General features: G+C 54.5%; 1 protein-coding gene across 1 annotated transcript in view; it reads right to left on the bottom strand.

The window, feature by feature from the left end:
• Positions 1-15,756, bottom strand: part of CHD8 (chromodomain helicase DNA binding protein 8) — a 36,001-nt gene extending 20,245 nt beyond the window's left edge. Inside the window, 17 exon segments of the mRNA XM_065044315.1 lie at positions 1,771-1,984; positions 2,865-3,120; positions 3,456-3,599; positions 4,557-4,733; positions 5,622-5,865; positions 6,526-6,647; positions 6,715-6,852; positions 8,072-8,155; positions 8,229-8,346; positions 9,356-9,411; positions 9,484-9,552; positions 10,845-11,021; positions 11,106-11,220; positions 12,210-12,500; positions 12,502-12,587; positions 14,211-14,573; positions 15,077-15,756. Of these exon segments, the coding sequence (XP_064900387.1) occupies positions 1,771-1,984; positions 2,865-3,120; positions 3,456-3,599; positions 4,557-4,733; positions 5,622-5,865; positions 6,526-6,647; positions 6,715-6,852; positions 8,072-8,155; positions 8,229-8,346; positions 9,356-9,411; positions 9,484-9,552; positions 10,845-11,021; positions 11,106-11,220; positions 12,210-12,500; positions 12,502-12,587; positions 14,211-14,573; positions 15,077-15,631 (3,209 nt within the window). The 5' untranslated portion in view covers positions 15,632-15,756.
• Positions 15,757-15,973: the final 217 nt, after the last annotated feature.

The following is a 15,973-nucleotide window of genomic DNA, read 5'->3' on the forward strand; positions in this document are numbered from 1 at the left end:
GTTCTCCACAATTTCTGAGGAGAAACGTGGGCAAAATGAGGCCAAACAACCATCAAACCCCATGGAGATGTGGGGAGGAACCTTCTCCATCATTATATTGAACTCAATGGGTGGTTCTCCACAATTTCTGAGGAGAAACGTGGGCAAAATGAGGCCAAACAACCATCAAACCCCATGGAGATGTGGGGAGGAACCTCCTCCATCGTTATATGGAACTCAATGGGTGGTTCTCCACAATTTCTGAGGAGAAACATGGGCAAAATGAGGCCAAACAACCATCAAACCCCATGGAGATGTGGGGAGGAACCTCCTCCATCGTTATACTGAACTCAATGGGTGGTTCTCCACAATTTTTGAGGAGAAACGTGGGCAAAATGAGGCCAAACAACCATCAAACTGTATGGAGATGTGGGGAGGAACCCCCTCCATCATTATATTGAACTCAATGGGTGGTTCTCCACAATTTCTGAGGAGAAACGTGGGCAAAATGAGGCCAAACAACCATCAAACCCCATGGAGATGTGGGGAGGAACCCCCTCCATCGTTATATTGAACTCAATGGGTGGTTCTCCACAATTTCTGAGGAGAAACGTGGGCAAAATGAGGCCAAACAACCATCAAACCCCATGGAGATGTGGGGAGGAACCCCCTCCATCGTTATATTGAACTCAATGGGTGGTTCTCCACAATTTCTGAGGAGAAACATGGGCAAAATGAGGCCAAACAACCATCAAACCCCATGGAGATGTGGGGAGGAACCTCCTCCATCGTTATACTGAACTCAATGGGTGGTTCTCCACAACATTCTGAGGAGAAACATGGGCAAAATGAGGCCAAACAACCATCAAACCCCATGGAGATGTGGGGAGGAACCTTCTACATCGTTATACTGAACTCAATGGGTAGTTCTCCAGAACATTCTGAGGAGAAATGCAGCCATAATGAGGCCAAACAACCACCAAACTCTATGGAGATGTGGTGAGGAACCTCCTCCATCATTATATTGAACTCAATGGGTGGTTCTCCACAATTTCTGAGGAGAAACATGGGCAAAATGAGGCCAAACAACCATCAAACCCCATGGAGATGTGGTGAGGAACCTTCTCCATCGTTATATTGAACTCAATCGGTGGTTCTCCACAATTTCTGAGGAGAAATGCAGCCAAAATGAGGCCAAACAACCATCAAACTGTATGGAGATGTGGGGAGGAACGTTCTCCATCATTATATTGAACTCAATGGGTGGTTCTCCAGAATATTCTGAGGAGAAATGCGGCCAAAATGAGGCCAAACAACCATCAAACCCCATGGAGATGTGGTGAGGAACCTCCTCCATCACCACGTTGAACTCAATGGGTGGTTCTCCAGAAGATTCTGAGGAGAAACTCAACCACAATGAGACCAAACAACCACCAAAGCCCATGGAGATGTGGGGAGGAACATTCTCCATCATCATATTGACCCAAAACTTCTCCAGAAGGTTCTCCTGGTGGTCAAGAGACCTTCTGAGGAGAAACTCAACCCAAACGAGGCCCAAAGACCATCAAACCCCATGGAGATGTGGTGAGGAACCTTCTCCGTCATTATATTGAACTCAATGGGTGGTTCTCCACAATGTTCTGAGGAGAAACTCAACCCAAACGAGACCCAAAGACCATCAAACCCCATGGAGATGTGGTGAGGAACCTTCTCCATCATCACATTGACCCAAAACCTCTCCAGAAGGTTCTCCTGGCGGTCAGGAGGCCCCGGCGGCGCCGCCGTCCCCACCTCTTCTGGATGAGGTAGTCCTCCAGGATGTCCAGGCAGCGCACCATCTGGGAGAAGATGAGGACCTTATGGCCGCCGGCCTTGAGTTTGGGGAGGAGCTTGTCGATGAGGACCAGCTTGCCGGCCGAGCGGACCATGGCCTGCAGGTGGAAGTCGGGGGGCACGTGGTGGGGACACGAGTCGCGGAACTCGGACAGGATCTTCTCCTCGGCGCCTGTGGGGGGAAACGGGACCTTCTGAGGAGAAACGCGGCCAAAACGGGGCCGGACGACCGTCGAACCCCGCGGAGATGTGGTGAGGAACCTTCTCCATCACCACGTTGAACTCAATGGACGGTTCTCTACAAGATTTTGAGGAGAAACTTGGCCAAAATGAGGCCAAACAACCATCAAACCCCATGGAGATGTGGTGAGGAACCTTCTCCATCACCACGTTGAACTCAATGGACGGTTCTCTACAAGATTTTGAGGAGAAACTTGGCTAAAATGGGGTCAAACGACCATCAAACCCCATGGAGATGTGGTGAGGAACCTTCTCCATCACCACGTTGACCCAAAACTTCTCCAGAAGGTTCTTCAGAAGGTTCTACTCCTCCAGAAGGTTCTCCTGGTGGTCAACAGACCTTCTGAGGAGAAACTTGACCAACATGGGGCCAAACAAGCATCAAACCCCATGGAGATGTGGTGAGGAACCTTCTCCATCATCACGTTGAACTCAATGGACGGTTCTCCAGAAGATTCTGAGGAGAAACTTGGCCAAAATGGGGCCGGACGAGCATCAAACCCCATGGAGATGTGGTGAGGAACCTTCTCCATCACCACATTGACCCAAAGCTTCTCCAGAAGGTTCTCCTGGTGGTCAAGAGACCTTCTGAGGAGAAACTCAACCAAAACAAGGTCTCAGGACCATCAAAGCCCATGGAGATGTGCTGAGGAACCTTCTCCATCACCCCATTGACCCAAAGCTTCTCCAGGACCACCAAACCCCCCCGTAGATGCACCCAAAAGCTCCTCGTTGACCCCAAACCGTCCTCCAGGAGCTCGACCCGACCCCAGCCCGCGTTGTCCGCGTTGGCATGGCCGCCGCGCGCTCACCGTTGATGAGGTAGGGGTGGTTGCAGCACTTGCGCAGCTCCATCATGGTGTTGAGCAGGTTGGGCATGTTGGTGTGCCCGGCGCCCTTGGACAGGAAGGAGAAGTTCTTCTCCAAGATGGCGCGGTAGTACTTCTTCTGGATGTTGGTCAGCTCCACCTCGATGATGGTCTCTTGCTTGGGCGCCAGGTTCTTCTCCACGTCCTCCTTCAGGCGCCGGAGCATCATGGGCTTCAGGATGGCCTGGAGCTTCTGGACCTGGTGGTGGGACCAGGGGGGACGTGGGTTAGCGGGGACCCAGGCGTCCGGGGAAGGTTCTGGAGCTCCAGGAGGTCCCAGAGGGTCTGGAGAACCTTGGACATCCTGTAGAACCTCAACAGTGAGAAGGTCCACACGACCACGAGTGGGGTCGTAATAAGGACTTATGGGGTCTACGAGGGGGACCCAGGCGTCCGGGGAAGGTTCTGGAGCTCCAGGAGGCCCGAGATGGTCTGGAGAACCTCGGAGAACCTCAAGTTCCCAGCAGAACCTCGACCGTGAGAAGGTCCCGGGTGGTCCATGGACCTTCTGGTGGCCCCCACGGGTCTCCTCACCTGCTCCTCGGTCTTGAGGTCCCCGAAGTCCTTGAGGAACTCGGCCTCGGACGGGAACTGCGACGGCTCCAGGAAGTGGAGGAGGCTGAAGAGCTCCTCCACCGTGTTCTGCAGCGGGGTGCCCGTCAGGAGGACCTTGTGCTCCTGGGGGACAATGGGGGGACAACGTCAGCGGGGGGTGGGACATGATCCATATGGACCTTGGGGACCAGCCCGCGGGGTGAGGAACATGGTGAACCACCTCCAGGTGCCACCATGATGGAGCATTGAGACCACCCCATGGGCCCCACGTCTCCAGGTGCCACCAAGAACCCACCGTGGCCCTTCAGGACCATCCCATGGCGGATTTACCTCAAAAGGGAGAGGATTTACCTCAGAATTGCCACAATTCACCTCAAAATCACCGCAATTCGCCTCAAAATTGAATTTACCTCAAAATCTCTAAAATTTAGCTCAAAATTGAGACAATTTACCTCAGAATTGAGAGAATTTACCTCAGGATCGCTACGATTTACCTCAATATTGATTTTACCTCAAAGGCACTAAAATTTACCTCAAAATTGAGAGAATTTACCTCAGAATCATCAGAATTTACCTCAAAACTGAATTTACCTCAGAATCACTAAAAATTACCTCAAAACTGAGACAATTTACCTCAGAATCGCTACAATTTATGTCAAAATCGAATTTACCTCAAAGTAACTAAAATTTACCTCAAAATCCAGAGAATTTACCTCAGAATTGAGAAAACTTACCTCACAATCATCAGAATTTACCTCAAAACTGAATTTACCTCAGAATCACTAAAATTTACCTCAAAATTGAGACAATTTACCTCAGAATTGAGAGAATTTACCTCAGAATTGAGATAATTTACCTCAGAATTGAGTTTACCTCAAAATCACTAAAATTTACCTCAGAATTGAGACAATTTACCTCAAACCTCCCCAGGCGCCGCCATATTGGATCATGGATGCCGCCATATTGGATCATGGACACCACCCCACCGCTCCCAACCTCCCCAGGCGCCGCCATATTGGATCGCAGACACCACCCCCCGGCTCCAGGACCCCGAACGGCGCCATGGCCGCCATGTCTCACCAGGTCCATGTGCTTGAGGCTGTCGAGCAGCTTGCAGTTGCGGTTCTTGAGGCGGTGGGCCTCGTCGATGATGACGCAGCGCCACTCGATCTCCCGCAGCTCCGGGCAGTCCGAAAGGATCATCTCGAACGTCGTGATCAGCGCGTCGAACTTGTAGGCGCCGGGGATCAGGCGGCCCTGCGGCAAAGACAACATGGCGGCGGGCACAACATGGCGGTGGGCACAACATGGCGGCGGGGACAACATGGCGGCGGGGCGGCCTCAGAAACCGCCGTGTTGAACCGCGGGTTCCGCTGCCGCCCAACCCCCGAATTTGGGGGTTTTCAGGTGGTTTTGAGGTTGGAGGCCTCAAAATTGGAGGTTCTTGAGATCATTTTGAGGCCTCCAACCCCAAATTTTGACATTTCTGAGGTAATTTTGATACTTCCGACCCCAAATTTTGACGTTTCTGAGGTAATTTCGATGCCTCCAACCTCAAGTTTTGACGTTTTTGAGGAAATCTTGATACTTCCAACCTCAAATTTTGATGTTTCTGATATAATTTCGATGTCTCCAACCTCAAATTTTGCCATTCTTGATACATTTTTGATGCCTCCAACGTCAAATTTTGATGTTTCTGAGATAATTTTGATACCTCCAACCTCAAATTTTGACGTTTCTGGGGTAATTTTGACACCTCCAACCCCAAATTTTGACGGTTCTGAGCTAACTTTGATGCCTCCGACCCCAAATTTTGATGTTTTTGAGGTAATTTCAAGGCCTCCAACCCCAAATTTTGACATTGTTGATACATTTTTGATGCCTCCAACCCCAAATTTTGACATTTCTGAGGTAACTTTGAGGCCTCCAACCTCAAATTTTGACGTTTCTGAGGTAACTTTGAGGCCTCCAACCCCAAATTTTGACATTTTTGAGGTAACTTTGAGGCCTCCAACCTCAAATTTTGCCATTCTTGATACATTTTTGACGCCTCCAACGTCAAATTTTGGCGTTTCTGAGGAAACCTCGATGCCCGCCGCCCCGCCCCGTCCCCGTCCCCCATCATGGCGCCCCGCGGGGCCTCACCCGCGCGTCCTTGCAGTACATCTCGTACTGCTGGATCATCTGGCGCGAGGCCAGGCTGCCGTGGTACACGATGCAGTTCATGGGCGTCCAGGTGTTGAACTCGCGCTCCCAGTTGGCGATGGTGGAGAGCGGCGCGATGACCAGGAAGGGCCCGCGCAGGCCGGCGCCGTGCACCTCCTGCAGGAACGCGATGGACTGGATGGTCTTGCCCAGCCCCATCTCGTCCGCCAGGATGCAGTTCTGCCTGCAGGGGGGGCAAGGGGGGGGTGGTTAGAAATGGGGGAGAATGGGGGGAAAATGGCGGGAAGGTGGCAAAGGGATGAGGGAAAATGGCGGAAGAACGAGGGAAGATGGGGGAAAACGGGGGGAAAATGGCGGGAAGATGGGGAGGAATGAGGAAAGATGGGGGGAAGATGGGGGGAAAATGGGGGGAAGATGGCGGAGGGATGAGGGAAGATGGGGGGAAGATGGTGGAGGGATGAGGGGAAGATGGGGGGAAGAATGAGGGAAGATGGTGGAGGGATGAAGGAAGATGGTGGAGGGATGAGGGAAGATGGGGGGAAAATGGGGGGAAATGGCGGGAAGATGGGGGGAAGATGGGGGGAAGATGGGGGAGGGATGAGGGAAGATGGGGGAGGGATGAGGGAAGAAGGGGGGAAAATGGCGGGAAGATGGGGGAAAGATGGCAGAGGGATGAGGGAAGATGGCGGAGGGACGAGGGAAGATGGAGGAAATGGGGGGAAAATGGTGGGAAGATGGGGGGAAGATGGGGGGAAGATGGCGGAGGGACGAGGGAAGATGGGGGAAATGGGGGGAAATGGGGGAAAATGGCAGGAAGATGGGGGGAAGATGGGGCCCGAAAGGTCCAAAAAGGCGGAAATCGCCCCAAAAGCGCGCTGCCCACCTGTTGTACCAGTTGAAGAGCAGCCAGTTGACGCCCTCCAGCTGGTACTCGCGCAGCCGGTTGTGGTTCTTGTACTGGCGCGACGCCTCCAGCTTGCTCCAGGCTCCGGCCTGCGGCCGCGGCTGCGACAGACACCCCCTGAGCGGCCGCCCCGGTTTTGGGGTGAAAAACGGGGGTTTTGGGACTGACCAGGCGCTTGGGCTCCGGGCGGCGCGCTTGGATGCGGCGGAACTCGGCGATCTTGGCCTCGTCCACGTCCTCCTGCAGCTCCCACGTGCTGTCCTCGTAGGGCAGCGAGCACCACTTCACCAGGTAGTACACCACGGGCTGCGGGGGCCGAAAACACGACGTTTCAGCCCAAAAAATGGGGAGGGTACGGCAAGATCGACCCAAAATACGGCAAGATCGACCCAAAATACGGCAAGATTGACCCAAAGTACGGCAAGATTGACCCAAAATTCAGCAAGGTTGGACCAAAATACGGCAAGGTTGGACCAAGAAACGTCAAGGTTGGACTAAAATACGTCAAAGTTGGACCAAAATACATGAAGATTGACCCAAAATACGTCAAGATTGACCCAAAATATGTCAAGGTTGACCCAAAATACGTCAAGATTGACCCAAGAAATGTCAAGATTGACCCAAAATATGTTAACGTTGGACGTAAGTATGTCAAGTTAGACCCAAAATACGTCAAGATTGACCCAAAATATGTCAAGGTTGACCCAAAATACGTCAAGATGGACCCAAAATATGACAAGGTTGGGCCAAAATATGTCAAGGTTGGATTAAAATACGTCAAGGTTGACCCAAAATATGTCAAGATTGACCCAAGAAATGTCAAGATTGACACAAATATGTCAAGGTTGGGCCAAAATATGTCAAGTTAGACCCAAATATGTCAAGATTGACCCAAAATATGTCAAGGTTGACCCAAAATACGTCAAGATTGACCCAAAATACGTCAAGATTGACCCAAAATACGTCAATATTGACCCAAAATACATCAAGATGGACCCAAAATATGTCAGGTTTGGAAAAAAATATGTCAAGGTTGTGCCAAAATATGTTAAGATTGGGCCAAAATACGTCAAGGTTGGGCCTAAATACGTCAAGATTGATCCAAAATACATCAAGTTTGGACCAAGAAACAGGGTTTTTGGCTCAAGAAACCTCAAGTTTGGCCCAGGAAAAGAGGTTTGCGGACCAAAATACATCAAGATTGACCCAAGATACCACAAGTTCAGCCCAAAAAATGGGGTTTTCAGCCCAAGAAACCTCAAGATTGGCCCAAAAAACAGGGTTTTCGGCCCAAAATACATCGAGATCGACCCAAGAAACATCAAGTTTGGCCCAAAAAAACTGAAGTTTGACCCAAAAAACGGGTTTTTCGCCTAAAAAACCCCTCACGTTTGGCCTCCAACGTTCACTTTGACCCAAAACACGTCATTTTTGGCCCAAAAACCGTCGTTTTAAGGCCAAGAAAAGCAAGTTTTGAGCGGGTAAGTGTTTTTGGGGTGAAAAGCGGCGGTTTTGGGGCCCTCACCTCGCCGTTGTCCTTATCGACACCGTGCGACTCGTCCAGGATGCGATCGACCTCCACGTAGTCGGGGTTGAACGGCTCCTCGTCCTTTAAGCACAAATATCAACGTTTTTAACCAAAAAGCCCGGATTTCACCCCAAAACCCGCCCCGGGTTGGTACCTCGTGGAAAAAATGCCGCATTTGGGTCATTTTGGTCTTGAAACGCTTGAGTTTCTGGTGGATCCTCTTGTCCTTCTCCAGCTGGGCGATGGTGGCCCATTCGCAGTGCAGGTACGAGCTGCGTTTTGGGGCAAAAAGCGGCGATTTTGGGCAAAAACGTACAAAAATCACAAAAACGTCAAAAATCGCGACAATTTTACCTCAAAAGTTGCGCGGGAAACGCGGTTTCCCGCCGTTTTTACCTCAGAAACGCGGCGCGGCGGGAAAGCGCTTTGACCCCGATTTCCGGCGTTTTTGCCCCAAAAAACACGACACAAAAAGCGGCTTAAACGCCATTTTGACCCCAAAATGAAGCGGGAGACGCGTTTTCCGCTCATTTTGCCCCAAAAACAAGGCGGGAAATGTGATTTTCGCCGTTTTTATGGCAAAAACGAAGCGAAACGGCGACACAGGCCGGTTTGGCGCCGAAAATTGACAATAAGGCGGATTTTCCAGCTTTTTGGCCCAAAAAGGGGGCGAGCGACGCGTTGAGCGGCTCGAAACGGGGTGAAAAGCGGCTTTATGGCGTTTTGCGCCTTAAGACTGTTTAAAAATAGCTATTTTTGCCTCAAAAATACGTTTCCCAACGTTTTGACCCGCAAAGTGACACAAAAAAGGGTTTCCCCCCCCAAAAAAAAAAGGCGGGAAAAGGTTTAACAACTTTGTGACCGCACAATGAGGTGAAAAAGGTGTTTTATGCCATTTTCCCGCCTAAAATTCCACAAAAAAACACCTTTTTCCCTCATTTTCGCTTAAAAACAGGGTTTTCCGCCTTTTTTTCCCCACACAAAACAGGCGGGAAAATGAGGTTTTCGCTGCTTTTTGCCCCAAAAACGACATGATTGAGGCGGTTTAACAGCATTTCCACCCCCCAAATGACGCAGAAAAGGGGGTTTGTCCCTAATTTTGAGAGGAAAAACAGCGAAAAAGGGGAATTTTGGGTCGTTTGCGCCACAAAACGAGGCGGGAAGGTGTTGGCCGCCATTTTGCCCTCGAAAAAGCGGGGAAATTGGGGTTTTCGCCCCAAAATGAGGTCGGTTTTGAGGCCTAAGGGGGGTTGGGTGGCGCCGACCCCCCCGGTCACTTACTAATTTTTATATTTGACGAAAAACTCCTCGGATTCGGTGAACTGACCCGACGGGAGCTGCGGGAAGAGAGGGGAAAGTGGTTAAAAAGGGGCAAAACGGCCCAAAAAAATGGCGGGAAAGGCGCTCACCTCCTTCTTCACCACCCGCATGGCCAGGACCTTGTCCACAATGGCCGCGTCCTCCTCGCTGGGGTTCTCCTGCGCCAAAATGGGGAGAAACGCGCTGAAAACGGCGCACGGCGCCCCCGGAAATGGGAAAATCGGGAGCGGCGGGCACGGAAACCCAGAAGCGGGGAGTTTTGCCCCAAAACGGCGACAAAATGGGGGGCGGGGAGGCAGAAACGTGAAGAGAATGTGGGGTTTTACCTCAAAAATAGCAATAGAATGGGGAAATTTACCATGGAAAATGAGGAAAATGTGAAGTTTCACCTCAAAAATATCAACAGAACGGGGAACTTTACCTCAGAAAATAGAGAAAATAGGGAGTTTTACCTCAAAAAAATGAATAGAATGTGGGATTTTACCACAGGAAACGAAGAAAATGTGAAGTTTTACCTCAAAAACATCAATAAAATATGAAAATTTACCACCGGAAATAAGGAAAATGTAAAGTTTCACCTCAAAAATATCAATAGAATGGGGAACTTTACCTCAGAAAATAGAGAAAATAGGGAGTTTAACCTTAAAAATATCAATAAAATGTGAAAGTTTACCACAGGAAATAAGGAAAATGTGAAGTTTTACCTCAAAAACATCAATAGAATGGGGATTTTACCACAGAAAATAGAGAAAACAGGGAGTTTTACCTCAAAAAAATGAATAGAATGTGGGATTTTACCACAGGAAACGAAGAGAACATGAAGTTTTACCACAGAAAATGAAGGAAATAGGGAGACCCGCCCCCAAAAATTGACCAAATGTGGAGTTCTACCTCAAAATAATTAAGGAAATGTGGAATTGTGCCACTTATAATCAGGAAAACACCAATTTTTAGCTCAAAATAGCCATGAAAATATGGAGTCTGAGCATAGAAAAGGAACTAAATATGGTGTCTTACCACAGAAAATGAACCAAATATGGGGTCCCACCATAAAATAACAACAAAACATGGGGTCCCACCACTCAAAATGAACCAAATACGGAGTCCCACCACAAGGAATGAACCGAACATGGGGTCCCACCACAAGGAATGAACCAAATATGGGGTCCCACCACTCAAAATGAACCAAATATGGGGTCCCACCACTCAAAATGAACCAAATATGGGGTCCCACCACAAGGAATGAAGCAAATATGGAGTCCCACCACTCAAAATGAACCAAATATGGGGTCCCACCACTCAAAATGAACCAAATATGGGGTCCCACCACAAGGAATGAACTGAACATGGGGTCCCACCACAAGAAATGAACCAAATACGGAGTCCCACCACTCAAAATGAACCAAATATGGAGTCCCACCACAAGGAATGAACCGAACATGGCGCCCACCACAAAGAACTGCATGGAGGGCAGCGTCTCGCCCTCGTGCTCGGGCGGCGGCGGCGGCGGCTCGGCCCGCACGGGCCCGGTCACGTCCAGCTCCTCGTCCTCCTCGTCGTCCGTGATCTTGATGTCCAGGTCCTCCGTGTATTTCTTGCGCTTCACCTGCCGGTTGGAGCGGCGCTTCTGGGGGGACAACGGAGGCGCGGTTGGCGCCGCGGCGGCCATGATGCCCACCCCCCCGCCCCGCCCCGGCGGCCCGGCGGGTACCTGGACGCTGGTCTCCTCCTCCTGGCGCGGTGATGGCGCCGGGAGCAGCTCGGCGTCCGAGGTGTCGGAGGAGGCGTTGCGCTTGCGCTTCTTGCCGACCACCGGCGTGATGGTGCTGGGGGCGATGGAGCACGGGTGGGTGAGGAAGACCGTGGTTGGGTGATGAAGACCATGGTTGGGTGAGGAAGACCATGGTTGGGTGAGGAAGATCGTGGTTGGGTGACCATGATCGTGGTTGGGTGATAAGGACCATGATTGGGTGACGAAGACCGTGGTTGGGTGACCATGATCATGGTTGGGTAACAAACACCATGGTTGAGTGTCCATGACCACGGCTGGGCAACCATGACCACGGTTGGGTAACTAAGACTGCGGTTGGGCAACCATGACCACGGCTGGGCAATGAGCACCACAGTTGGGTAACAAACACCATGGCTGGGCAACCATGACCACGGTTGGGCAACCGTGACCATGGCTGGGCAACCATGACCATGGTTGGGTAACTAAGACTGTGGTTGGGCAACCATGACCACGGTTGGGCAACCATGACCACGGCTGGGCAATGAGCACCACAGTTGGGTAACAAACACCATGGCTGGGCAACCATGACCACGGTTGGGCAACCACGACCACGGTTGGGCAACCATGACCCCAGTTGAGTAACAAACACCATGGTTGGGCAACTATGACCATGGTTGGGCAACCATGACCCCAGTTGGGTAACAAACACCATGGTTGGGCAACCACGACCACGGTTGGGCAACCACAGTTGGGCGACCATGACCACGGCTGGCCAACCACGACCACGGTTGGGCAACCATGACTGCGGCTGGGCAACCATGACCATGGTTGGGCAACCACGACCGCGGTTGGGCAACCACGACCACGGTTGGGCAACCACAACCATGGTTGGGCAACCATGACCACGGTTGGGCAACCACGACCACGGCTGGGCAACCACGACCACGGTTGACCAACCACGACCACGGTTGGGCAACCATGACCACGGTTGACCAACCACGACCACGGCTGGGCAACCACGACCACGGTTGGCCAACCACGACCACGGCTGGGCAACCACCACCCCCCGCGCCCCCAGCTCACCTGGGCTTGCTCCTGCCCTTGCTCCTCCCCTGGCCCTTGCCCTTGCGCGCCTTCTCCTCCTTGCCCGGCGCGGCGCGGTGCTCTCCCTTGCGGCGCCGCCGGCGCTCGGCGTCGTCCTCGGGCCGCACGTGGGGCAGCTCGTCCTCGTTGAGCACGCGCGGGATGTTCTGCTCGCCGCGGGCGCGGGCGCGCGCGATGGCCTCGGCCACGATGCGGTTGGCCTTCTCCTGCTTCTTCTGGTGGTCCAGCTTGCGCGTCTCCTCCGAGGGGCCGCGGGGGGCGGGGGGGCGGGGCGGGGGGCGCCAGCGCGGCGCCGTCGGGGGACGTCAGCACCTTCACCACCGACAGCCCCGGGGACGACACCTGCGACGAGCCGGCCTGCGAGGAAAGATGGCGGAGCTGGGGGGGAAGAGGCGGGGCCAGCCGAGAGGCGGGGCCAGCCAACCAACACCAAGAGGCGGGGCCAGCCAAGACTTGGGTCCAACCAACCAGGACCAAGAGTTGGGTCCAACCAAGACTTGGGTCCAACCAACCAGGACCAAGAGTTGGGTCCAACCAAGACTTGGGTCCAACCAACCAAGACCAAGAGTTGGGTCCAACCAACCAAGACCAAGTGTTGGGCCAACCAAGACTTGGGTCCAACCAACCAGGACCAAGAGTTGGGCCAACCAAGACCAAGAGTTGGGTCCAACCAAGAGTTGGGTCCAACCAACCAAGACCAAGAGTTGGGTCCAACCAAGAGTTGGGTCCAACCAACCAAGACCAAGAGTTGGATCCAACCAAGACCTGGGTCCAACCAACCAGGATCAAGAGTTGGATCCAACCAAGACCTGGGTCCAACCAACCAGGATCAAGAGTTGGATCCAACCAAGACTTGTGTCCAACCAACCAAGACCAAGGGTTGGGCCAACCAAGAGTTGGGTCCAACCAACCAAGACCAAGAGTTGGATCCAACCAAGACTTGGGTCCAATCAACCAAGACCAAGGGTTGGGTCCAACCAAGACCTGGGTCCAACCAACCAGGATCAAGAGTTGGATCCAACCAGGACTTGGGTCCAACGAACCAAGACCAAGGGTTGGGTCCAACCAGGACTTGGGTCCAACCAACCAGGACCAAGAGTTGGATCCAACCAAGACTTGGGTCCAGCCAACCAAGACCAAGGGTTGGGTGCAACCAAGACTTGGGTCCAACCAACCAGGACCAAGAGTTGGGTCCAACCAAGACTTGGGTCCAACCAACCAAGACCAAGAGTTGGGTCCAACCAACCAAGACCAAGAGTTGGGCCAACCAAGACTTGGGTCCAATCAACCAAGACCAAGAGTTGGGTCCAACCAACCAAGACCAAGAGTTGGGTCCAACCAAGACTTGGGTCCAATCAACCAAGACCAAGAGTTGGGTCCAACCAAGACTTGGGTCCAATCAACCAAGACCAAGAGTTGGGTCCAACCAGGACTAGTATTAGATCCAACCAAGACTTGAGTCCAACCAAGAGTTGGGTCCAACCAACAAGACCAAGTGTTGGGCCCAACCATGACCAATGTTGGGTCCAACCCAGCCCAGGATCAGGCCCAACCAAGCCCAAGAGTTAGGCGCAACCAAAATTCGGGTCTAACCAACCAAGGCCAAGAGTTGGATCCAACCATGATTAATACTGAATCCAACCAAGAGTCGGGTCCAACCAATCCCAAGGTCAAGCCCAACCAAGACCAAGACTTGGGTCCAACCAACCTAGACTAAGTGTTGGGTGCAAGCAAGACCAATGTTGGGTCCAACCAAGACCAAGACTTGGGTCCAACCAACCAAGACCAAGAGTTGGACCCAACCAAGACTTGGGTCCAACCAAGACCAACATTGGGCTCAACGAGGACCAAGAGTTGGGTCCAACCAAGCCCAGGATGAGGCCCAGCCCAACCAACCCCCCAGACCTCAGTCCCCGCCCCCCAATGGTCCCGCCCCCATGACCCCACCCCAAGGCCCCGCCCCCCGGCCCCGCCCCTCACCTGCGGCTGCAGCACCACCTTGAGCGGCACCGTCACCCTCTGTCCCGGCCCCACCACCGAGGCCACGCCCACGGCCGGGGCCCCGCCCCCCGCGGGCGCTGATTGGAGCACCTGCACCTTGGGCCCCGCCCCCTGGGGAGCGCCCGGGGGCGGCTGCACCTGCAATTGGATGGTGACCACCTTGGCCTGCCCGGGGGCGGCCTTTGATTGGCCGAGGGCGGCCAATTGGTGGCCCTGCAGCACGATCTTGCCGGGCAGCCCCCCCAGGACCACGTGGCGCTGGGCGGGGCCGGGGGCGGAGCCTGCGCTGGCCCCGCCCCCCGCGGGCTGCTGCAGGACCAGGGTGATGCGCTTCGAGTCGGCCTATGGGAGACGGGGGGGGGGGGGGCGGGGTCAGGACCAATGAGGTGAGGGCTGCGGCTTGGCCACGCCCACCCAGGCTCAACGGCCACTGGGGCCCCGCCCCCTTGACCTTGACCACGCCCATTGACCGCACCCCCTTTAACCCCCACGTGGCCCCACCCATTGACCCCACCCACCCTTTGACCACACCCATTGACCCCACCCACCCCTTGACCCCACGCCCTTCACCCCCCTTGGCCCCGCCCCCTTAAACCCACCCACCTGACCCCACCCCCATTGACCACACCTACGCCTTGACCCCACCCACCCTTGAACCCGCCCCCATGACCCCACCCACCCCTTGTCCCCGCCCCCTTCAGCCCTTGACCCATCCCGCTTCAACCCCACCCACCCCTTGACCCCACCCCCATAAACCCCTTAACCCCACCCACCCCGTGACCCCACCCCCTCGCGTCCCTTCAGCCCCCCTTGGCCCCACCCACCCCGTAGCCCCGCCCCCTCACCTGCTGAGGCGCCAAGGCCACGCCCCCCTTGCCCGCAGCCCCGCCCCCTCCTCCCGCCTTCACGGGCTGCAGCACCAATTGCTTCACGGCGCGGCCGGGCCCGACCAATCGCTGCAGGGCGGCCGCCGGGGTGGGCGTGGCCCCCGCGGCCCCGCCCCCGGGACTGGGCGTGGCCGCCACGGGGCGGATCTGGGCGTTGCCGGGCAGAACTTTGGCCAGCGGCGCCTTCCCGGCGCCCGATTGGTTCCCGCTGGCCGCTGCCCCGCCCCCCGGGGGCGGGGCTTTGAGGATGACGATTTTGGGCGGGGGCGGGGCCGCTGAGGTGGCGGGGGGGAGGGGCAGCGCGGCGGCCACGCCCATGAAGGGGTTCCCTTGGCTGAGGGGGGAGGGCTCGGGCGGGGGAGGGGCCGGCGGGTTCTGGGGGGAATTCGGGGGGTTTTGGGGCTCGGGGGGGGGCGGGGGGGCCGGGGGGGGAGGGGCGAAGGTGTCGTCGGTCAAGGGGTCAAGGTCAAACAGGGCGGGGTCGTCGAAGAGGTCCATGATGGGGTCGGCCATCTTGGAACGGGGGCGCGGGCCCTTTAAGAGGCAGCGAGGCGGTGGGTGGAGCCTTGGAGGGGGCGGAGCCTCGGGGGGGCGGAGCTTGGGCTGCGGGGAGAGAGAAGAGCGGAAAACGGGTTAATCGCGCCCAAATTTAACCCCTAAATTTGTGCCCCCCCCCCCCAAACCAGTAAGAGCCAAACTGGGGAACTGGGAGCCCAATGTAAACGGGACTGGGAGCCCAATGTAAACGGGACTGGGAGCCCAATGTAAACGGGACTGGGAGCCCAATGTAAACGGGACTGGGAGCCCAATGTGAACGGGACTGGGAGCCCAATGTAAACGGGACTGGGAGCCCAA

This window comes from Columba livia, chromosome 36 (genome assembly GCF_036013475.1).
Source record: "Columba livia isolate bColLiv1 breed racing homer chromosome 36, bColLiv1.pat.W.v2, whole genome shotgun sequence".
Classification (NCBI taxonomy): Eukaryota; Metazoa; Chordata; class Aves; order Columbiformes; family Columbidae; genus Columba; species Columba livia.